Source organism: Tinamus guttatus, unplaced genomic scaffold (assembly GCF_059628265.1).
Source record: "Tinamus guttatus ecotype Peru unplaced genomic scaffold, ASM5962826v1 Tinamus_guttatus_pri_ptg000035l, whole genome shotgun sequence".
NCBI classification, from domain to species: Eukaryota; Metazoa; Chordata; class Aves; order Tinamiformes; family Tinamidae; genus Tinamus; species Tinamus guttatus.
This window is the reverse complement of record NW_028288569.1, coordinates 9931661-9953261: the sequence shown is the minus strand read 5'-3', so window position 1 is coordinate 9953261 and position 21601 is coordinate 9931661. Positions and strand designations below refer to the sequence as shown.

The 21601-nt window shown below is 52.8% G+C and overlaps 1 protein-coding gene across 1 annotated transcript; it reads right to left on the bottom strand.

The window, feature by feature from the left end:
- Positions 1-776: 776 nt before the first annotated feature.
- LOC148596030 (uncharacterized) lies at positions 777-20621 on the bottom strand. Its single transcript, XM_088534502.1, has 16 exons — positions 20615-20621; positions 19556-19831; positions 19299-19518; positions 18587-18701; positions 18167-18340; positions 17967-18073; positions 17612-17749; positions 16518-16650; positions 7256-7408; positions 6080-6252; positions 5841-5934; positions 4565-4677; positions 4257-4398; positions 3410-3691; positions 2626-2889; positions 777-836 (listed from the first exon to the last, which is right to left on the bottom strand). The coding sequence occupies exons 1-16, from the start codon at positions 20619-20621 to the stop codon at positions 777-779; spliced, it is 2451 nt and encodes an 816-aa protein (XP_088390628.1).
- Positions 20622-21601: the final 980 nt, after the last annotated feature.

Below are 21601 nucleotides of genomic sequence, written 5' to 3'. Positions count from 1 at the left end.
AGCCCTCGCATACAGATGGCCAGCTTTCTTCTTAAAGTTCAAACTAGCTTATTTTTATGAAGACTGAGACGTTTTGGAGCTATTTACGTACACCAGGTGTTTAAAATCAAAACAGCACCAAGCAAAACAAAGCCAACACCAAGTTATCATATATAGATTAATAAATAAACATATGAGTGATATACATACGTACATGTGCACAGGTGATGTCCTCTGGTATTGCATAGTCCTTAAATGGCCTGGTAAGCAGCCAACATGCTTGCTTTCATAACACATTAGCACAGACGTTACTACATCTTCTTCTGCCTTTGAACATCCTTGGGAGTTTGTGGTACTGTTGTCACTCAGCATACCTCTCCTTATCAAGTGCATTAAGACCAGCCACCCTTAGATCAGGTAAACTGAGATTCTTGCAAAGGCCTTTGTGATCTTACAGCAGGGTTTTGCTTTCCACTTTGGGAATCCCTGCCGACTACCCCCACACACTTTCTTGTTCCTTCTCATCTTTGGAAAGGCCTTCTGGGAGGCTGTGCTCCATCAGCTTGCCAGGCCTCGAGCTGCTGCCGACCCGTTTGCGACTCCATGATCGTCCTTCTTGCCCGCTTCTAGGCAAGGGGGACAGCTGCTGTTGGCCAGGCCTCAGGAGCCTCCCGCCATTGGCAGCACGTGCCCTCCATCTTTGAGAGCGGCCTCCCCCTGGCAGTGCAGGAGCACTCTGAAGGGCAGGAGCCAAGGGGACTGCTCTCTCCCCGCACTGTAACCATTAAGAGCTCCTCTTAGGCCAGATGCAAGTGCTGAATTGCAGTCCTGCTTTTCTCCTCGCTCTCACTCATGTTCTGCAGGATCAAAACACGCTGGGGACCATATGCAAAGGGTTCATGCCCGACTACCAAAGGGCACCACAAGCCGAAGTGACAGACTTTCTCCACTTGCTTTTGCTTTGCAGAGAGAAGAGCAAGTGCCCATCACTGAACAGAAGGTCAGTCTTGCCAAGAAGGCTGCAGGGCACAGACATTTCTTCAGCCCTTTCGTCTTCACAGACTCCACACAAAGCAAATACCCTTCCAGACCCAGGGGCCTTGCAACCTTGCATGGCTAGCAGCAGCTCTCCCCCTCCCTCCTGCCCAGGCCATGGGAAGCCTTGTCCTAAAAGGCAGCAGGAGGCAAACAGAGCAGCCAACTCCAGGCCCCTGTCTAAAAAACCCAGCGGAGCTTTCAACCTCCACTGAGGAAAAGGACACAGGCTGCACGCTGCCAGCAAGCGGCCAGACTCCGACCAGTGGTCCCCCCTTGGCAGCAATCCCGCCGCTCCTATTCTGTAAGAGGGACAAGTAGCGGGAGGAAGAGGGAACAGGTACGTGCGCAGGGCAGGCCAAGTCAGGAAGGGGACGAGAATAAAACAGAGATGTCCCAGGCTACAAGCTTTATTAAATAGAGTATTGGACGAGAACACCTTCACTTGAATGCAGCTGAATGCCATCTACACACCACTCCGCCAAGATCTGGAGGGCACGTTTCCCCAGACTTCCTTTCTCTCGAGATATCCACTCTTGGCAGTCCCCACTCCAGAAAGCCACTTCTGAGGAAGCCGCGCGCGGGAGGGGGAACAAAAGGCCTTCTGTTAGTGCTACAGGAGGAAAAGGGAGGAGGTCCCAAACCAGAGGAACCAACCCCATTAATCCCAGTAGACAGGCACCTCTGCTCACAATGCAGACACATTCAACCCAAGGCACTTGTGCCCATCCGTGCAAATGCAAGGGGATATAACCACACATGGCCAGAGCGCTAGTCCCAAAGCCACAAGCAGCATATTTACACTGTTTACAGCGAGTAATCCGACTTGGGATGCCCGCTTTTTTTTCTCATTACAAACCAAAACTCTCTTTAATTTACTCAGTAGCAAAGGATTCAGGCCAGAACGAGCTGCCTTTCCCTGCAGCAGCCACATTTTAGACAACCCTTTTTCATGGCAGCGCTGCCGACTTACTGTTTAGACACAGGGGTGCCCGAGGACAGTCATCTGGATCACCCCTCTGAGACCCCACAAGACAATGCCCAAAGCCGAGGAGCTCGGCTTCAGAACACTACAGGCATGGCCACAGCTACAGTCTGCAGGCATCTCCTTTCAATAGGACCCTGCTACGTTGCGGGCACCACAGCACTGAGTCACAATTAGAGCTGCCTGAATCCTTCCCTGGATTAAAAAGCAGTGAAGAGCACAGCTTGCCCTTGCCTCCACTCTGTGCAAAGCAGGGAATGGATCATGGCATTCAGTGAAGAATTATTCGCCCCCTTCTCCAACTCTTGCCACACGGGCCACAAACCTCACCATTCCGTGAGGAACGTGCTCTCCACACACACTGCAAAGGCTGGGGCACACTCGGACCAGAGCTATTGCTGAGCTTGCAGCAGGCTCTGAGCATTGCCTCACAGATTCTCTCAGGGTGATCCAGGGGACTGTGCTCGCCCAATTGTGAGGGTTATCAGTGCTGTTTGCACTAGCAGACTGGGTGTCCTGGAACTAGGCATGAATGCGTGCTCCTTTTCCCCTTAAAAGCTGAACCCTTCTCATTCATACTCTGTGGGCAGCTCATTCAAGCACATCATGCATGTCCAATGCCTTACCTCAGCCATCCGAGCTTCCAGTCGCTCTGCCACACAGGAAGCATTGCCCGCTGCGCTCACCATCAAAGAGTGGCTCCTGTCCAGCTCAGGAGGGTAGGCAGCAGCGGCTTCCGCAAGGCCTCCAATAACTCTGCCTTGCTGCAGGCATCTGCTGAGAGCCAATTCATTTTCCAAATCCCTGATTTTCTGCTGTAGTTGCCCTACCAGGGAAGCTTCAGCAGCGGCTCTTCTTTGTTCCACCTGCTCCTGGGTGGCTGCCTGTGTGTGAAGCAGATTGTGTGATTTCAGCCTCCAGGGAAGAAGAACTTTCCCCCGACACCCGACGACAGTTTCCACACACCCCCTTGGAAGAGCACAGCCTTACTCAGGCGCCTCCTCACTGCCCTCAAGAATCCACGGCCAAAGCCAGAAGCACCACGTTACACAGCGCTTTCTGTTCACAGATGGAAACCTGCTCTTAGCACAATCTTTTATGTATTTTGGTTTCCAATCAAAGCTCAGACTAAGAAGTCACCTCTCTCTCACCAAGACACTAGCCCCTTCTCTTAATGCAGTTCCCTGATTTTCCAGGGACTAATGTGCGTAAAGATGATGATGCACAAAATGGCTGAGGACAAGCATTCCACAAGCTCATGGCCTTCAACAGACTCCTCCAGATATAAAGAGCCCATGAGCCCACAGCCCTGACCAGCACAAGCAGGAAACACTGAAAAAGGACAGCAGTACAGAAGAGATGAAGGACAAGGCACAAATGGACTGAGCATGCCATTGCCAAGTACGTTACCTGCAGAAAGAGATTGACTTCCCGTAGTTTTTGCCTTAGTTCTCGCTCGGCCTTTTCTTCAATCCCTCTTTTATAGTCTTTGATGTGGCTGAGATCTGGCGTGCTGGTCTCTACATGGCACCTGAGGGCAGCCACCTCTTCTTCCAGCTGCCGCTTCCTCTTCCGCAGCTTTGCCTGGCTCCCATGCATGCAAGTCAGCTCTTCTCGCAAACCTTCGTTTGCTTTCTTGAGCTGCCTCGAGTTTCTCTGCTCTGCAGAGAGCCGGTTGCAAAGTTCATGCACCTGCACACAGCCAAGGGACAGGCAGAGAGGCTTAAGCATACGCAGTCCTTTGCAAACCAGGCAGGCTGGGCGCTGAGACTGTTTGTCACCAGCTCACTCAGTTTTAAAACCAAGTGAAAGCCATGCTCCTCTGCTAAAAGAACCACCTCTTTTAAAGGTGTCTCAGAAGACCACCTCAAGTTTCCCACCCTTCTCAGGTTAACTCCAGCAGTCCCCTAGCCAATAATGGCTAGGAGTTTTGCACCCCTGAGGACAGGTTCCAAAGCACCAGGGTTCTTCTTCAGGGAGTGACTCATACACTCCCAGGAGATCACATATCCACATATCCTCCTTCTCCTTTCCTCAGGAACATACATCATGCGGGGTGTTCTGCATGCAGCGGGGCTGCCAGCGGTCTTCCAGGCTTGCCTCACAGTCAGCACTGCCTGACTTTGTCAACACCGCTCCAGAAAGCAGCTTTCTAAGCCGTGGAGGAAGAAGCCCTATTCGCTCTGGATCAACGTGGCAGATTCTTTCCAAGAACTTTCCAGAACAAACACACAGAAACAAGCAGACCACAGCTCACCTTTGTTCTTAATAGGGCCTCTTCGCTGCCCCCTCCAGAAGGTGCGTCCTTCAGTTTCTCCTGTAAATTCAACTGGGACTCGCTCTCGCGCCTCTCGTAGGTCCTTAGTTTCTTCAGAGCTTTCTCCAGAAGCCTCTTGGACCTGCACAGCCATTTAGGGAGTGACTTAGAAAAGCCATAGGAAAAAAAAAAAAAAAAAAAGAAAGCATTCCCCTTGAAGTTGCTCACAAACCATTGTCTCAGCGTCAATTAAAGCAACCTTGACTCCCAGCTTAACCGATAAAATGCTAAATGCTAAAAAGCCATACCTGCTGCATTCTTTCTGCAGTTCCATGCTTTTCTTCACTGCTTCCTCCAGCTGGGCTTCTGCTGCTTGTTTCTTCTCTGCCTCCTCCTTCTCTGCCTTTTCTTCACTCTCACACTTTCCACACAGGAAGGAGAAAGGGCATACACAGCTCAGTAACGCCATGCGTAAGCACCAGCTGCACAGGGTGTTCCTCACAAAGAACTTGCAGGATGTCTCTCTATGCTAGCCTAGGGGCAGCCACAATTGCCCTGCCCTGCACCCCTCAAAACTGAAGGCCACCTGCTACGAGGGGCTCTGGGGAGAAAGGTGCAAAAGAGCCTGAGAAACAGCTTCCTCTGTCCCCCTGGCACCAGCAGGTGGTACTTAGCTATCCACATCAGTGGACAGCAGAGCTTAACTTAAAGCTTCAGGGGAATCAGCCGCAATCAGTAGGCAGCAGAAATCATCGACTGGAAGAGGGAAGTCAAGCAACTCTTGATGTACCTGCTGATATTTGTCTTCTTTCAAAGGCACGTGCCTTGTCCGTAAGGCAGAGAGCAGATCTTCCAGGCTCTTATGAACCTATGGAACAAAAAAGCCACACTGATGCTTTCCGGACTCATGCTCGCACCTCATTCAAGGGGTATTAGCAAAGGGAAATGCCACCAGCATTTCTCCATCTCACTACTCCTTTACAATCTACCCCCAGTTTGAGCCCTGGAGCAGTTCTCCTTCATTAAGGACTTGTCTCCTAACTCGGCCCAAGCACACAACACTGCCTAGGCCTGTGACATTGCTTTAGCAGCTGCACCTTGGCCTTCGGCAGTTTTCGGAGTTACTTTATGGAACGACACCTTCGAGCCAAGGAATCCACAGCCAGGAAACAGGAAAGGTGTCAGAGGTTTGGCAATGAAGTCTCCCTTGTCACAGCCTGAGGATGCCGCTTTGGGCTTTGCTTGGCACCAAAGCGATTCCACGAGCTAACTCGCTCTTAGGACAGCAACAAGCGCTACTGCCTGAGGGCTTAAGCACCAGCACTGCTAAAAAGCAGCAGACGCTCAAAGCAGCACATGAGTGTCAAAGCCTCTCCTCGCACAGTGCTAAGGCTGCACAGTAGCCAGGGAAACTCTCAACACCAGAAGGCCTTGGAAAGGGACAAACTAGAGCTGATCCCCTGTGGACTGTCGGAAATGATGTTCCCCTGGGCTCCCCAGGAAAATCTCTTCCCACAAAGTCCCCACATACACACACAGCTAGGCTCAGGAGCTCAGGAAGAAGAAAGCTTAGGAGTAGCCTACAGTGGCAGAGCTGTGCAGTTCTTCCTGCAGGGCTTCAATTCGAGCCGTGTGTTGGTCACTTCTGCCTTCCAGCCTCACGTTTTCAAGCTCAAGCCTTGAAAGGAAACACAGGGAGACAGCACTGTGAAGTAACGGCCCTCCAAATTCTGGATGGGCTTGCTGCGATGCAGCCAGCTCTTCCTCTTGCTTTTACACCATCCCGGAAGGCAAAGCCTTGCTTCACCGTGCCACTTCCTTACCGCCCCACTCGTTCTTCCAGGTGCTTTAGGCTAACTCTTTCCAAGGAGGCTTCCACAAGGTCTTGCAGTTGCTTCGAAGAAGACATTGCTTCCCTCTGCTTTTCTGACAGGGCCGCCTGCAACTCCTCAACGCAACGCGCAGTCTGAAGACGCTGCTCTTCCGACTCCTGCAACTGTCAAACCAGCCCCCACGGTACTCAGCTGCGTTTGCATACAGACAAGTCAAGTGCTTTGACTCCCAACTCATCTCTCCCAAATCCTCTTGTTTTGCTCTCTTTCCTACTAGCCTCTTTCTTCCATCCCCATCTTGTCTTCCTACAAGCAGTCCCCAAAACCGCCCCAACACCAATCCTCTTCCTTCTGGGACTTGTGACGCTCCTGGCGTCCGGGCGGTCACTCCTCCGTGGGAAGCATTAGTTGCAAAGTCCACCCATGGCCAAATGGGGAGGCTGCAATTCCAACACTGTGCAGGCACCTCTACCTTATTCTTACACAAATGGTGCAGAGACAGTCCCTAAACAGAGCAAGTGGCCCAAAACTTCAGAGCAGAATGCAGGTTCCTTCCTTCTTGGGAAGGAAAAGGGCAGAGAATGCAAAAAGGCCCCAAGCCAAGAAGCCAGGATCTCCACCGTTTCTCCGGGAGTGGACACCCTCCTTTGCCTAAACAAAGGCAAGAACACCCGTACGTGCCACAGATTGGTCAGGGCCTTTCCAAGGAACTACACTCCCCTTTGTCCAAGGGAGGACACAGGAAGCGCACAGCAAAGACCCTGCCAACCTTAGGCACTGGGGCTATTACACCAGGCAAGTCAGTCACTTTGAGGCCCTTCGATCTCCTGTGTGGACATGAGGCCCAGTGCAGGCTCAGCCTGCGCGACCATTCAGAGCACCTGCCTGAGATGCTGCTTCACATGGACAGTGCAGACCCCCATCTAGCAAGGAGGGATGCTGCTTTCTGCAGCTTTCACACTGCAGCACCCTGCCCGGTGGAGGAGGAAGAGCAGGTCATTTGGTCCAAACTTCCACTGCCTTCACGGGTTACGACAGGCTGTAGTGACTGACTTGCTCACGTGCCCCTGGCACCTCTTCTCAGAATACTGCCCTCTGCTTGTTCATCATTTGCAGGGGAAAAACAACCTTGTCAGGCTCATTAAAGTAGTTACTCTTTTTGCCTACCTTGCCTTTAAGCCTGTCCAACTCTTTTAGCAACTGTCCTTTCTCTTCCTCCAGGTCCTTGCAAACACGGGCGGCAGCTTCCAGAGAGGCTTCTGACATCAGCTGCTTTCTACGAGCCTCAGCAAGCTCCTGCTCCAGCTGTCTGGCCGTGGCCTGTGGACATAGTTACATGCACAGGAAGAAAAGGCTTGGACCACAGATTCCACTTTCCCTTCTTTGCTCTTACATTACAGAGCTGCTTCAGGCTTCAGAGGGAACCTAAACATAACGTATTTTGGCCACACCAGTGCGCCTCTGCACAGCTCAGGCCTGCTCTCTGTCCGCTGGGAACAGTTAAGCTTTGCCATCTCTTCTTTTAGCCCGTGGCTTCCTATGAGTTAAAAATGGCCAAGTACTGTTCTTCTTGGAACAGCACATAAACACAGACTGCAGGCACCCACGTGCATCTATGTTTAAGAAAATGCCAGCACTCTGCTCAGATGCACGTGGTGTTATTTGACTGCACACACGACTGTGATCCACAAAGCCAGGGCTTCATATCAGATCCTGTGAAAATGAAAGGTTAGGAGCAGCTTACAGAGGCAGAGCTGTGCAGCTTGTGCAGCTCTTTCTGAAGAGCTTCGAATTTAGCTGTCTGTTGTTGAGCTCTGCCTTCCAGCCTCCCATTCTCAAGTTCGAGCCTTCAAAGGAAACATAGGTCTCAGTATGGGAACCCAACAGAGCACAGATACCCACTCCAAACTGTGGATTAACAACATCTCAAGCAAAAACCTCCCTCCAAATCCCATATTTGCTAGCTGCCAAGCAGCAAGCTAACCCTTTACACCCTTGCCTTTACACCATCCCACAAAGCACAGCCTGGCTTCACTGTGGCAACTCCTTACCTTTCCACTTTTTCTTCCAGCAGTTTTAGGCTCTCCATTTCCAAGCGGGCCTTCTCACATTCTTGCAGTTGCTGAGAAAGAGCCAATGCTTCCCTTTGCTTTTCTGACAGGGCTCTCTTCAAATCCTGAACACTTTGCTCAGATTGGAGAAGTTGCTCTTCCAACTCCTGCAACTGTCAAACCAGGACCCACGCTACTCAGCTTCCTCTTCATACAGTCAAGCCACCTGCTTGCACTCGCAGGTCACCTCTGAAAAGCCCTGTTGCTTTGTCCTCTTTCATACTGGCCTCTCCCATCCCCATCTTGGTTTCCTAGGAGCAGCCTTAAGAACTACCACCATATCAGCGCCCACTGGCAAGGGAAAACAGCAGGTTCTGCAGGTCCCAAACTACAGGACCCCACACACCACAGGAAGCGGCGCAGGTCATTAGGTTCAAGCTTTCACCGACCTCACAGGTTACAACAGGGTTTATGGACTGACTTGCTCACGTCCCCCGGCACCTGTTCTCAGAATTGTGCCCTGTGCTTTTTCCTTGGTTACAGGGGAAAACCGGGTTGTCAGGGTCCTCGGGGTAGTCACAGCCTTTGCCTACCTTGCCTTTAACCCTGTCCAACTCCTTTTGCAACTGCATTTTCTCTTCTTGCAGCTCCCGGCGAGCACGTGTGGCAGCTTCCAGCGAGGCTTGGGAGAGCGCCTGCTTTCTGCGGGCATCGGCAAGCTCCTGCTCCAGCTCTCTGACCCTGCCCTGATGAAATAATTACACGCATCGCAAGAAAAGCCGTGCACCATGCACTGTGCGTTTGCTTTTTCCTGCTACATTATACAACTGTCTCTAGAAGTAGCTCCCCAAATGACTACTATGACACTCTGCAGAGCAGCACAGTGCATACTTGGGCACCGTGTCCATTTGTAGGCAGATACTTGGACTGATTTGCCAAGCAGTCATTCTCTCGCTTGGGTCATCTTTTGCCAAGCCTCAGAGGAAGAAATAGGACCGCATCAGGAGAGGGGGAAGAAAAAGCTCAGGACTGTGAGCAAAATCAGCTTCCTGAGCAACTGCAGCCCCCTTAGAGCCCTCCACACACACAGAGATTAACAAACACCTGCACAATACTGATGCTCTTCACTTTCCATACCAACTTATGGAGAATTGAGCCTTTCTCATCAGAAGACCAAAGAACCCTCTTTGGCCTTTGCTTGGCACTCTGTCCACAGTCTCTTGTCAGCTCTTCTCCTTCCCTTCCTTTGCCTCTCTCCACTCAGCTACAGTCAGCTTGATCCCGCTCCTCCCCTCAGGCCTCCTTAGCAGCAGTTTTCCTCAGCATACTCTCCCCTCCTTCCCCAATCACTTCACTTCCCTGCCTCTCCTCTTCTCAGCTCTTGCACACTGGGTGCTTCCTGCTTTTGAAACACTCCTTTGTGTCACCAGTGCAACAGATGGACATCAAATAAAATGACTCGCCCGCTGTGACACCAAAAGGATTAGGTGGAAGAAATGAAAAGAAAAATCCTGAATAGTTTTAAACCACAGTTTAGACTGGGCTATCATCCTCTGATCTCTGCTCGCATTGCAGCCTTTCCTCCTCTTTGCCAAAACCCTCCAAAATTGCAAGAGAAACACCACAAAGCAGACCAAACCCTGCACGGTGCATTCCCACGCATGCAGCGTATACCTGGGGCCTTCAGAAAAGTACAATTATTTCAAGAACTGACAAATCTTTACTTGTTCTTTATACTCCTTTACAAAAAAGAGAGGTCTCTTGTCCTCTTTTTCTACTTTGTCAGTCTCATATGGAAAGGCTCCTTCTCTTAAGTCAGGACATTTGGCACGAGATCCCTTGTCTCTCCCCTCCTTCAGGTAGGCTTGCTTTTCAGGGTCAGCGCTGAGTTTCTTGACAAGATCATTAATACTCTCCTGGGCAGCCCTCACTACTTCCTCTGCGATGACCTGCCTTGTTCTGCACATCTTCTACTTGTGCAACAAATAAAAAGAGCTGAGCAAAAGGAGCTGAGCTGAGCCAATCTTTCCTGCATAGATTCTTGTCTTATCATACATTGATTTGCTTACTTCAGCTTGCACAGGCCCTCAAGCAGAACCAAAAGCATTTGCCTCACATGGGGCCTCACTTCATTCTTTTGGTGTCATTACAATTATCTTGGCTCAACAACGCTTCTCAATGCCTCATGATGTTCAAGTTCCTGAAGAGCGGAGCCCAAGTGTGAGCAGAATGAATCAATTTCTGCCCCTCATCTATCTTTGCTTTCCCTTGGCTGCTCCAGGTTGGGGGACAGTACTGACCACTCTGTCCTTCACGTTCAGCTGTGCATTGCATTGCAGAACAGTTTCTCTTAAAGCTCCCTCGTTTACTTTCAGCTCTGTTTCAAGATCTTCATTCAAACTTTCCTTGTCCCCTAAATATTTCACTCCTTCCCGCTGGCTCCTGGGTCTTACTTGCTCAACCTTTAGGCTTAGTACAGAAATGCCTTCTTGCACTCATTGATTTTCTACTACAGATCCTGCTCTCTCTCATCACTTGCAAATATTTCTGTGATATGCAGAGAAGACTCCCAAATTGTTAGCAACCATTGCCTGAGCCATTCCCTTCAGGGAGAAAGACAGAACCATGCAGAGTATGAAGAGGCAGCAATGAACACGGGCAAGAGGAGCTTCCCCTTCCATGGGACACTCAAAGGCCGCGCCATCGTAAACCAAACTAAAACCAGCCCTAACTAGAAACAACTCCAGGGACACGGCACGGCACAGAGCACCCTCGCTCGCTAGAGAAGGCACCAAAATCCCTGGCTTCACGCAGCCCGCAGATGAAAGCGCCTTTCCCAGCCGCTCTCAATCACTGAACCTGGGACACCTACAAATTCCAAGCCAGCATCGCACACAGTTCTGCAAATGATACCACAGGGACTCCTCTTCAGCACTTCACAGAAAACAGCACGCACCAGCGTGCCAAAGCAAAGTCATTCTGCAGAGCCTAAGCAGTTTCTCCTCACTGAGAGTGGCACACATTCCAAGCAGCACAGCAGTGCCAAAGCCTCCCCTCAGACAGGCTTAAGGAAGATGCAGCACAGGACCCCGTGAAAACGCCCAAGACCAGAAAGCCTCAGAAGGAACCAGCAGCCGATCGCCTGCACACTGCCACAAACGCTCTCCCCTGGGCTCCCCAGGAAAATCTCTTCTCTAGCTGGCCCCACATACACACACAAGTAGGCTCAGGAGCTTGTGAAAAGGAAAGGGCAGGAGTCGCTTACAGAGGCAGAGCTGTGCAGCTCCTTCTGAAGAGCTTCCATCTTCGCAGTCTGTTGTCGCGCTGTCACCTCCAGCCCCGTTTTTTCAAGCTCCAGCCTTCAAAGGAAACATAGGGCTCAGTATGGGAACCCAAAGAGCATACACACCCACTCCACACTGTGGACTAACAACATCTCAAGCTAAAGCCTCCCTCCAAGGCCCATATTCCGTTGCTGTGATGCAGCAAGGTAATCCTGTTGCCTTTACACCAGCCCACAAAGCAAAGCCTTGTTTCACTCTGGCACTTCCTCACCGTCCAGCTTTTTCCCTCAAGAGCCTTATGGTGAATAGCAGGGAGGCACGGTCTTGTTCTTGCTGGGAAGCGGCCACTGCTTCGCTTTGCTTCTCTGCCAGGGCTCTCTTCAACTCCTCAACACTCCGCTCAGCCTGAAGACGCCGCTCTTCCGATTCCTGCAACTGTCAAACCAGGACCCATGGTACTCAGCTTCATCGTCAGCATCATACACACAAGTTGACTGCTTTGACTCCCAACTCAAATCTCCCGAACCCTTTTGCTTCACCCTCTTTCCTGCTGGCCTCTCCTGTCCCCATCCCGATTTCCTGCAAGCAGCCGGCTCCGACCGACAAGGGAAAAGAGCGCTTTCTGCACGTCTCAAACTACAGTGCCTGCACAGCACAGCACACGAAGAAGAGCATGTCATTCTGCTCAAGGCTCCACTGCCCTCATGGGTTACGGCAGCATAGAATTAATGACTTGATCACATCCCACTTGTACCTGTGCTCAGAATGCTGCCTTGTCCTTCTCATCATTTACGGGGGAAAAGCAGCGCTGTTACCATCATTACAGTTGTTATGGCATTTGCCTACCTTGCCTTTAACCCTGGCCAACTCCTTCTGCAGCTGCCCTTGCTCTTCCTCCATGTCCTGGTGACAACGTGGGGCAGCTGCCAGCAAGGTTTCTGGCAGCGACTGCTTTTTGGGAGCATCAGCAAGCTCCTCACCCAGCTCTCCAATACTATCCTAATGAAATAGTCACACACAGAGGAAGAAAAAGCTTGGAGCACGCACCATGCACTTCTAGTAGGGCACTTGCTATGAGAGCTCACAGAGACATTCCCAGACCCTGCTTCCTCACAAGCCTCGTGGAGCAGCTTGCACACAGATAAGCTGCTCTAGTTCGCAGGAACAAACGTATGGCAGGAGTAGCCAAAGAAGGAGCAGAGCCTCCTCAGTGCTGGGCCCACACCCAGAGCAACCTCCTAAGAGGATCCCCCCACAGGAAAACTACTCTGCCCCCATGGAAAGCACCTCAGAATCCCAAGGAGAATCGTTGTCCTCCTCCAGCTCTGCTCCTACTGCCGATGGAACATCTGCAAGGGAAATAAGGAAGGACACACCATGAGTGCTTCTCTCACTCTGCTGCTCTCCTCCATTCGCATCGCAAAGGAGGGACCCTCAAAGCACTACACAAAATATCCTCGCACGTGCAGCAAGTCACCAAGAAACAGTGCTCCTTGCACTCCAGCACTACCACACAATGTCTCCCTCGGTTGACGTTCCCTCTGCCCTGGCATTTGCTGGCAAGGGCAGAATCGGGGCTGTCCCGTCTCACAGTCACGTCACCGTTTCCATGCATTGGCGCTCACAGCCACCAAACAAGACGTGGGCTTCAATGTGGGCTTTAACTCACCTCGCACACAAGCTGTGGCTCCTGCAGCATCTGTATCCTGAGGACCATCAGCGGCCTCCTCTCCATCCCTTGCAGGAGCTTCATCCTGAAAGAGGCCAGCCAAAAGACTTGCAAAGAACAGAAAGAAGCACTCCCTAGGCAGGCAACTGACACCTTGCAAGCTACTTCTCTGTACCCACACAGGGAAAATGTTATGACTTCCTTTCTTTGAGGCTTGCAACTCCTCCCTTGAGAAGATGTTTGAGTAGACAGCAGTACCCAATGACACGGATGTGCTGTTCTGCTTCTGAAGAGACCCTTACAAGTGCAGCCTGTGCACAGCCTCAGCTGCCTTCACCTGCATTCCCATATGCAGGAGCACGCACACCCTTTCCCTCCTCCTTTGTACCAATGAAAACCAACAGTTGCCTGCTTTTCAGAAACCTTAGTCCAATTCCTGCTCTTTCCCCCCTTGCACTTTTTGACCCAAAAAAAGGGCTCCAAGACAAAACCCACATTATTGCTGTTGGCCTTCTTAGTTGGCTGCAGGATTCCATACACTGTCCTTTTAATGGATACTTTGGCAAAGAAGCAGCAATCGCAGCAAGCACTTGCAGAGCCAGAATCTGGACCTTTCAGTATTGCACTATGAATCCCATGCAAGGGCCACTTGCTATGAGAGCTCAGACATTCCCAGACCCTGCTTCCTCACAAGCCTCATGGAGCAGCTTGCACACAGATAAGCTGCTCTAGTTCGCAGGAACAAACATATGGCAGGAGTAGCCAAAGAAGGAGCAGAGCCTCCTCAGTGCTGGGCCCACACCCAGAGCAACCTCCTAAGAGGATCCCCCCACAGGAAAACCACTGTGTCCCCCATGGAAAGCACCTCAGCATCCCAAGGAGAATCCTTGTCCTCCTCCAGCTCTGCTCCTGCTGCCGATGGAACATCTGCAAGGGAAATAAGGAAGGACACACCATGAGTGCTTCTCTCACTCTGCTGCTCTCCTCCATCACGCAACACCCACAGCCAAGGGACAGATAATGCTTCTACTAGAGTGTTTTAAAAAAAGAAAATAAATCAGCGTCACTCACTCTCAGCATCCTCACTCTCAGCCACACCACTGTGTTCTCACCCCTTCCCCTGCCTTCTTTGCAGCACAAGCTGCCCAAGCCCAGCATGACAGTTCACACAGCTACAACCAACACCCAACAGAGGGGCAGCGAGCATCCAAACGCGGCTCTGCAATGCCCGAGGCCTGGAGGACGGAGCCTTGTGGGCAGCTGCTCTCCCAAACTCGCGCTCCAGCATCTGGCACCCACAGTCCGTTTGCATCACAAAGGAGGGACCCTCAAAGCACTACACAAAATATCCTCGCATGCGCAGTGAGTCACCAAGAAACAGTGCTCCTTGCACTCCAGCACTACCACACAACATCTCCCTCAGCTGACGTTCCCTCTGCCCTGGCATTTGCTGGCAAGGGCAGAATTAGGGGCTTTCCCATCTCACCAGTAGGTCATCACTGGCATTCACTGACTCAGCACAAGGAGCAAACAAGCACAGGGGCGCAACGCTTCTGAACTCACCTCTAACATCAGGGAGGGTTGCTGCAGCATTTGCTACTTGAGGACCACCCGCTGTTTCCTCCCCATCCCGTGCAGGTGATTCCTCCTGAAAGAGGCCAGCCAAAAGAGTTGGAAGAAACAGAAAGAAGAACCCGCTGCACAGGAAAGGACACCTGGCAACGTACTTCTCTTCTCTGTACTTGGACAGGGGAAAATGTTCTGACTTTTCTTTTACAAGGCCTGCACTCCTCCCTTAGGAGGATGTTTCAGCGCACAGCAGTACCCAGTGTCACAGACACGCTGTTCCTCTGAAATAGAGGCCCTCAGAAGTGCAGCCTGGACACGGTCTGAGCCTACGTTCACCTACATTCAGGTATGCAGGAGCACACACACCCTTTCCCCCGCTCCTCTGCAACAACAAAAACCAACAGAGAGCACCTCAGAATCCAAGAGGGGGTCTCCGTCTTCCTCCTGCTTCGCTCCCGCTGCCAAGGAAACATCTGCAAGGGAAATAAGGAATGGCACACCATGAGTGCTTCTTTCACTCTGCTGCTCTCCTCCATCAGGCAAGCCCCAACGAGCAAACACACAGCGGGATCCATGTTTACTAACTCACCTTTCTCACCAGCCACTGATCCTGCAGCATCTTTATCCTGAGGACCACCGGCACCTCCCTCTCCATCCTTTTCGGGTGATGCTTCCTAACAGAGGTCAGGAAAAAAAAAAAAAAGAAAGAGTTGCAAAGAACAGAAAGAAGCATCTTCTGCACCGGTCACCCATGCTTTGCTAAATACTTCATATCCCTGGCTAACTACACAGGAGACTTCTCTCTTGTCTGCTGCAAGGAAGGCCTGCAGGTTTCCCACAGGAATGCCTTTGGGCAGACAGCAATACCCAGCATCACAGACATGCTGCACTGCCCCTCACAAGCACGGCCTAGACACACTCTGACCCCAGCTTCAACAACACGGCGACACACACGAGCACGCTCCCCATCTCCCCCTTCTTTACACCCAGGACAAGCAACAGCTGCCTGCTCCTCCCACAGCCTTAGTCCAGCCTCCTTCCCTTTCCTCACGGGCACTCTTCAAACCACTAGCACATCTCACTGTGCTGCAGTAGCTCTTCGCAGACAGCATCTGCGACACTCTCTCAAAGCTCACTGACAAGAGGGCGACCAGGAGAAGAAGGAAATCTTGCCTGCATCTCCAGCACTGCAGGGTGCCTTCCAGCATCATCCTCGGAATCCTCAGAATCACTGCACAGTCCCAGTGCCAAACACCTCTTCTGCAGGAGAAACAGCAAAAATAAAAAGAGACCATCAGAGGGGAAACGGGCAGTGGGAGATCAGTCACACGCGAGCCTGGAATGCCATTCGCATGTGCCAGGAGGAAAAAACACCCACTACAGCAGCTCCCTGCTGAGGACCCTTGAGGAACCTCACAAGGAGGACAGGAGAGCCAGGGGATGAAGCATCTCAGCACGCTTTGAACAATAAATGCCTTTCTCCCGTATCAGTCAGAACTCTATCACCCCTTTGTTCCTGGAAACTGAGCGCAAGGTCTGCAGGACAAAGGAACAGGTAATCTAGGAGCTCATCAGCTTTTATTCTCTAGAAATCTCACGCACATCAACACTATGCGGTCATTTCTCTTGTCACCTAGTGCTCTTCTGCCCCCGACCACCAGGCTGCTGCACGCCCTGTCACAGCTACCAGGCTTGGAGGAAATAGCTCACAGCAGGAGAAGGGGGGCCAGGCAGGAGACAGCCTTGCAGGAGAAAAGCCACTGCACTGCAAACGCCCTTTCGCTCAAATCCACACAGCTCAGCCCTCCAAACCACTCACTCATTCCAGAGAAATTCTGCCTCTTGGGCCACTTCACCTTGGCAGCTAAACGGCGTCTTTCTAATTCGGAGGCAGGAATAGAGTTCTCCTCGCTCTCCTCATCATCAATGTCTTGAATGCTTGAAAAGTGAAGACAAAAAGGACTGTGTCTCTCTCCAGGCTCTCCTCTTCTGAGGCACGGGAAAGGATTGGCGGAAAGCCGTTGTTCAAGCCTCACCTTACAAAGCATTCGCGGGAAAGCTCCTCTCCCACTGCGAAAATATTAATTGACACGATTAATTCTTAGCATGTCAGACCTTCAGAAGTCAACACTGCCCACAAGCAACTAACACAGGCAGTTCTACAGGCCACGCTGCAGGGGAACAGTCACGCAAGACAGCAGGAACAACAGCAGGCCCCAACCCCGGACATCTCGCACCCTGCTGAATTCTAACCCCCTCCCCTCAAAGGACATTAGCAAAGAAAATCAACACTGCCCTTACATTTCCTCTAAGCTTCCTCAACAAAATACTAGCATGGGACAAATACGCTTGGGGAGCAGACAGTTAGCAAACGCTGCGGGGCGCTGACGGGATAGGAAGCTAATGAAGTGCTCAGCTACTCCCACCACACACACGTGCACACGCGCACGCCACACGCAGAGCCCCATCAGTTCCTCCGCGCTCAAGGATCCTACCTCCGCTGGCCGCAGCACAGGCACCCGATGTAAAGGCAGCAGCTCCTGCTCCGGGAGGCGAGCTGAGTACTGCCAGGCCTACTGGGTCGCCTGCACGTGCTCTCTGCGCGCACTCTGCCAGCTCTTCACTAACACTACGGACAGGAAGAAAGGAAGGACTGGCACCAAAACCAACGCCATCCTTGTACACGGCTCTTCTAGGACACACCGAGCCATTGTTTCTCCACGCTACGCCTACTCAGAGCCAACTGGCAAGGTGACACACGGTGGCTAGTTACACATATGTGAGCACACCTGTCCCAATTCACACTCGACACAATAGGTACCACATCATGCCCTTTTGCCCTGCTTCTACAGACGTCTCCACACATCAGTAAACCTTAACAAGGGCGCCCATAAGCCAACACGGACATTCACACATCTTAACAACTCTAACGGTCACCTCAAGCACTTACCGAGCATGTCGAAAACTCCTAGCATACTCCTCCGCCGTCCACCCAGCAACATCTTTCTGGGAAAGATCAGCACCGTGGCGAAGAAGAATTTCTAGGATGCTCCTGTCCCCAGTCGAAGCAGCCCGCATTAAAGGGGTCCTAGAACACCCGAAAGAGGAGAGGAAAGCTAGGAGCCAACACAGACATTTCACTCGCATGCTTTTCAGCCCTATTTGCTCCCACAACAATTGCTTCCCCCTTTCCCACAGCCAGAGCTGTGGGAAAAGCAAAGCAAAGCAAAGGCAGCTACATGGAAGCACAGGACAACTGGGAAAGCAGGGGGCCTCCGGACACGCTCTTTGGACAAGCCCTTCACCTGGCAGACTGGTCTCGAGCGTGCACATTAGCTCCTTTTTGAAGCAGGAACTCCACCATCTCGCCGTGACGACCGGACACAGCAAGGGCAAGGGGCGTGCAGCCCATCTGCAAGCATAAACCGCCCCCAGTCAGAACCAAACAGGCACGGGAAGCCACTCTCTCTTTCCAAGAGCAGCCTCACCCACGTTCTACGCTTACCTTATCCTGAGCCTCAAGAAGGGCATTGTGCTCCAGTAGCTGCCCTGCTAGAGAGGTGCTACGACCAAGGACAGCCAGGTGAAGGGCAGTGTTGCCGGTAACATCAGCAAGATTAGGCCTGGCACCATGCGCCAGCAGAATGGCCACGCATTCTTCTTGCTGGCACTGCACTGCCTGCAAGCAACACAGCAAAGAAAAGGAAGCCTTTCCAGCAACTACGTTTCCATCCCTCAGTGCTCCCACAGCCGGCCAACCTCAGAAAACAACCCCGACTTTCCCAGAGGAGGCAACGCGGGCCCATTCTGCGCCAATCACAACACAGTCTCCACCTGTCCCCACGTCACGCATCACCCCAGAGACGCAGCGCTCGGGGTGGAACTTGGAAGCCCTCCCTCAACAGTTCTCCCGTGCTCCACGTACCTTCAGCAGTGGAGATCTCTTGTAGCTGTCCCGCGCATCGAGCTTGCACTTCTTCTCTACTAAATAGGACACGATCTCCGAGTGCCCATTAGTGCAAGCCAGATGCAGGGGTGTCCTACAAAGGCAACACATTCCATTAACAAGCACACACACGCCGAGCTGCACCCACCGCTCCTGCCTCTGTCCCGGGCCTAGGGCCACCGCTGTCCGGAGACACAAAGCCAGCTTACAAAGAGTCGCTCCTTCCTGCACCAACGGCAGCAGCCACCCCCACCCCACGCAGTTCCCGCTTCCCGCAGCTCTGCACCTGCTTCCCTGCAAAGGGGCTCCCGCGCCCAGGCACACGAGTCTGGCCACACAGCCCCACGCTGCCGGGCGCAAGCGGCTGCCCTCCATCCCTCTGCCCACGCGACCGCCCGCTGCCTCCAACAGCACCACCCACGCTGCCCGGCAAGGACCACCAAGGCTTGGCTTGGCCACCTCCAGCCTCCGCCAAGGGACCCTCCAGCGTGCGCCAGCACCGCTTGCGTGCCAACAGAGTGCCGCGCGCCGGGGACACGGGCTTTCCAAGAGCAGCACAGCAGCCTTGGGCGGTGCTGGTGGGGCAGGGCCTGCCACCCGGCCTTCCCCCCCCGGCGCACACGCGCCCTCCACGCCTGGGCAGGCCCTCGCTAAGAGCCGGCAAAGCCCCGGCCGGCGCCGCCCCCCTCACCGCTTCGCCTTGTCGCGCCCGTCGAGGCCGCGTCTCGGCAGCCGCCGCAGCGCAGCCAGGTCTCCGCGGGCAGCCGCCCGGTGCGGCTCGCTCAGCTCCTCCTCGCGAAGCTCGTAGCGAGCGCCCACGCAGGCCAGGGAAGCGCCGCCGGGCGGCGCCGCCCTCTGCCCCCTGCCGAAGAGCGCCAGGAACCTCTTCATGCTGCGGCGCGGACGCGGACACGGCCAGAGAGACGGCCCCGCCTCGGGCGGGGCAGAGGAGCCGAGCCCCGAGCAGGGGCCGCGGCCGGGACAGCTGCGGCGGGGCTGAGCCCCGGCGGGCTGCGGGAGCGGGGGTCGCGGGCTCGGAGCCCCCGCGCCGGGAGCAGAGGCGCGCTCCGAGGGCCGGGACGCAGCGAGGCTCCCAGCGAGGCACGCGCCGACCGTCGCTCCGGCAGTGGCGGCCGCAGCTCTGAGGCCGCGCGGCGACGGCGCCAGGCGCAACAGCCGCGGCGAGGGCGTCACAGGGCGGCGGGGTGACGCCGCGGGGTGACGCTGCCACGCGCCACAGAGGGCTCCTAGACGTGGGGCTGCAGCGCACGGAGGAGGGGCTGCAGCTCCCCAAGAAAGAGCACCGTCGCTGTTAGTGTGGTTGTCGCGCAACTTTCTTTTTCAGTGGTGCCCTGTGATTGTAAATCTGCTACTTGTTGCAGATTTGCCAACGCTGCCAGTTACTATCATTAGTAGAAAGTCATGTTTCGTTTCACAAAAATCCCCATTTACAGGTTGACGGTATTTGCTCAACTGAACTGAGCAGAAAAGCAGAACCATGCAAAAAAATATAATTCCCAACCACACTCATTGTATAGATTGCCATTACATGTTTGAAGTGCATGAGTAGGGTGGAGCTGTTAGTTTGTATATTGATATGTGCCCTTCATGAAGAGTCTGGATTTTACTACTTGTAGAATCGAGGCAGGAAGAAGTTCACCAGAAGGGCCCAGGTGCTCTTATGCTACTGAGCAGCAGCAGAATACTTCCATAAGATGATTAAATGAAGATTTTTTCCCTCCACTTCTGCATGTGTGCTGTATGCCTTAGCGGGAGGAAAAATAGCAAAGCTTGTATTTGATCAAAGGAGCGTGCAGTTGGCTGTGGATTACAGTGCTATTTGTGCTCCATATATACCAATAACACGCTCAAAACAGGCTCTGTTACTGATGTCACTATCCCTGATAAGGAAGGTCACCTCTCTTTTTGCAGTGAGGTTGCAAGTCCAACACTGCCTTACAAGCCATGTATATAGCTGATACTGTGCGGTTAGCCGTTAAGTATTACCTGCCATAGTGATACAGACAGAAACCGGGATCTGTGCAATGGAACTCGAAGCCTGTACCTCAAGTTCCTAAATGAGGACTCCAGCGTGAGCAGCCTCGTTCCCCCTCAGTGGAAGAGGGGGCTTCTCTGGTGTGGAGGATAGAGATCTTTCTCTTGGGGATGTAACTGAAGTGGCCACCAGATAAGCACTGACTTCTCACTTACTTGGAAACCATCCTTGAATTGCAACGTACATTACTGTTCCAAATGAATGGGATTCTTCTAATTGGGACTTTTTTTTTTGTAGCTTGTCAACGCACACATTGTAACTTGCACACATTGCTGGGACATCCTGCGTACCGCATTCTTTAACTCCTAATTAGCTCTTTAACTTTGAAGGGCAGCTAGCAGTGTGAGTGTACTGTTCACACAGTCATTGAGCATTCCCAGATTTTTGGAGCCAAACCCTGACAGATGTCCAAATATCTGGCGCGGGAGATCAGGTAAAGCCATGGTCTCCACTCGGCAGAGAGCTTCCACCAGGAAGACTGTGGCGACCTAGACGGAACCGCCACAGAAACATGCAGCGGTCCAGGTTTCTGGCTGCGGGGAATGTCTGAGCCTCTCCACGTTACCAGGGAGTGGCGAAAACACCGTCCGCCTTAGGTGTGAGCAGGTGGATGACCTGCTCAGCCTGGTGGCAGAGCTAAAGGAGGAGGTAGAAGGCCTGAGGGCCATCAGGGAATGCGAAAGAGAAATAGACTGGTGGAGCTGCATCCTGCAGTCTTCCCAGGAAAGCCACCCTGAGAACCCCCCAGTTCCGTCAGAAAATCCAGTGCCCTCTTGCCCTAGGGCAGAGCGGGCAGAATTAACAGTATCCAGGGACAATCAACAATGGAAACGGGTCCCCACTCGAGGTGGCAGAAGATCCCCTCCACGGCCCACCTCACCTCCACCTGTAACCACATTCAACAGGTACGAGGCCCTGAACTTGTGGATCAGATAGAG

Bases quoted from the DNA above. Each gene is read 5' to 3' on its own strand.
- LOC148596030 (XM_088534502.1), bottom strand. The intron at 18,341-18,586 runs GTACGTGGAGCA...TGTTGCTTGCAG, and splicing joins AGAGATCTCCACTGCTGAAG to GCAGTGCAGTGCCAGCAAGA. The intron at 17,750-17,966 runs GTGAAGGGCTTG...CGGGTGTTCTAG, and splicing joins GCTCGAGACCAGTCTGCCAG to GACCCCTTTAATGCGGGCTG.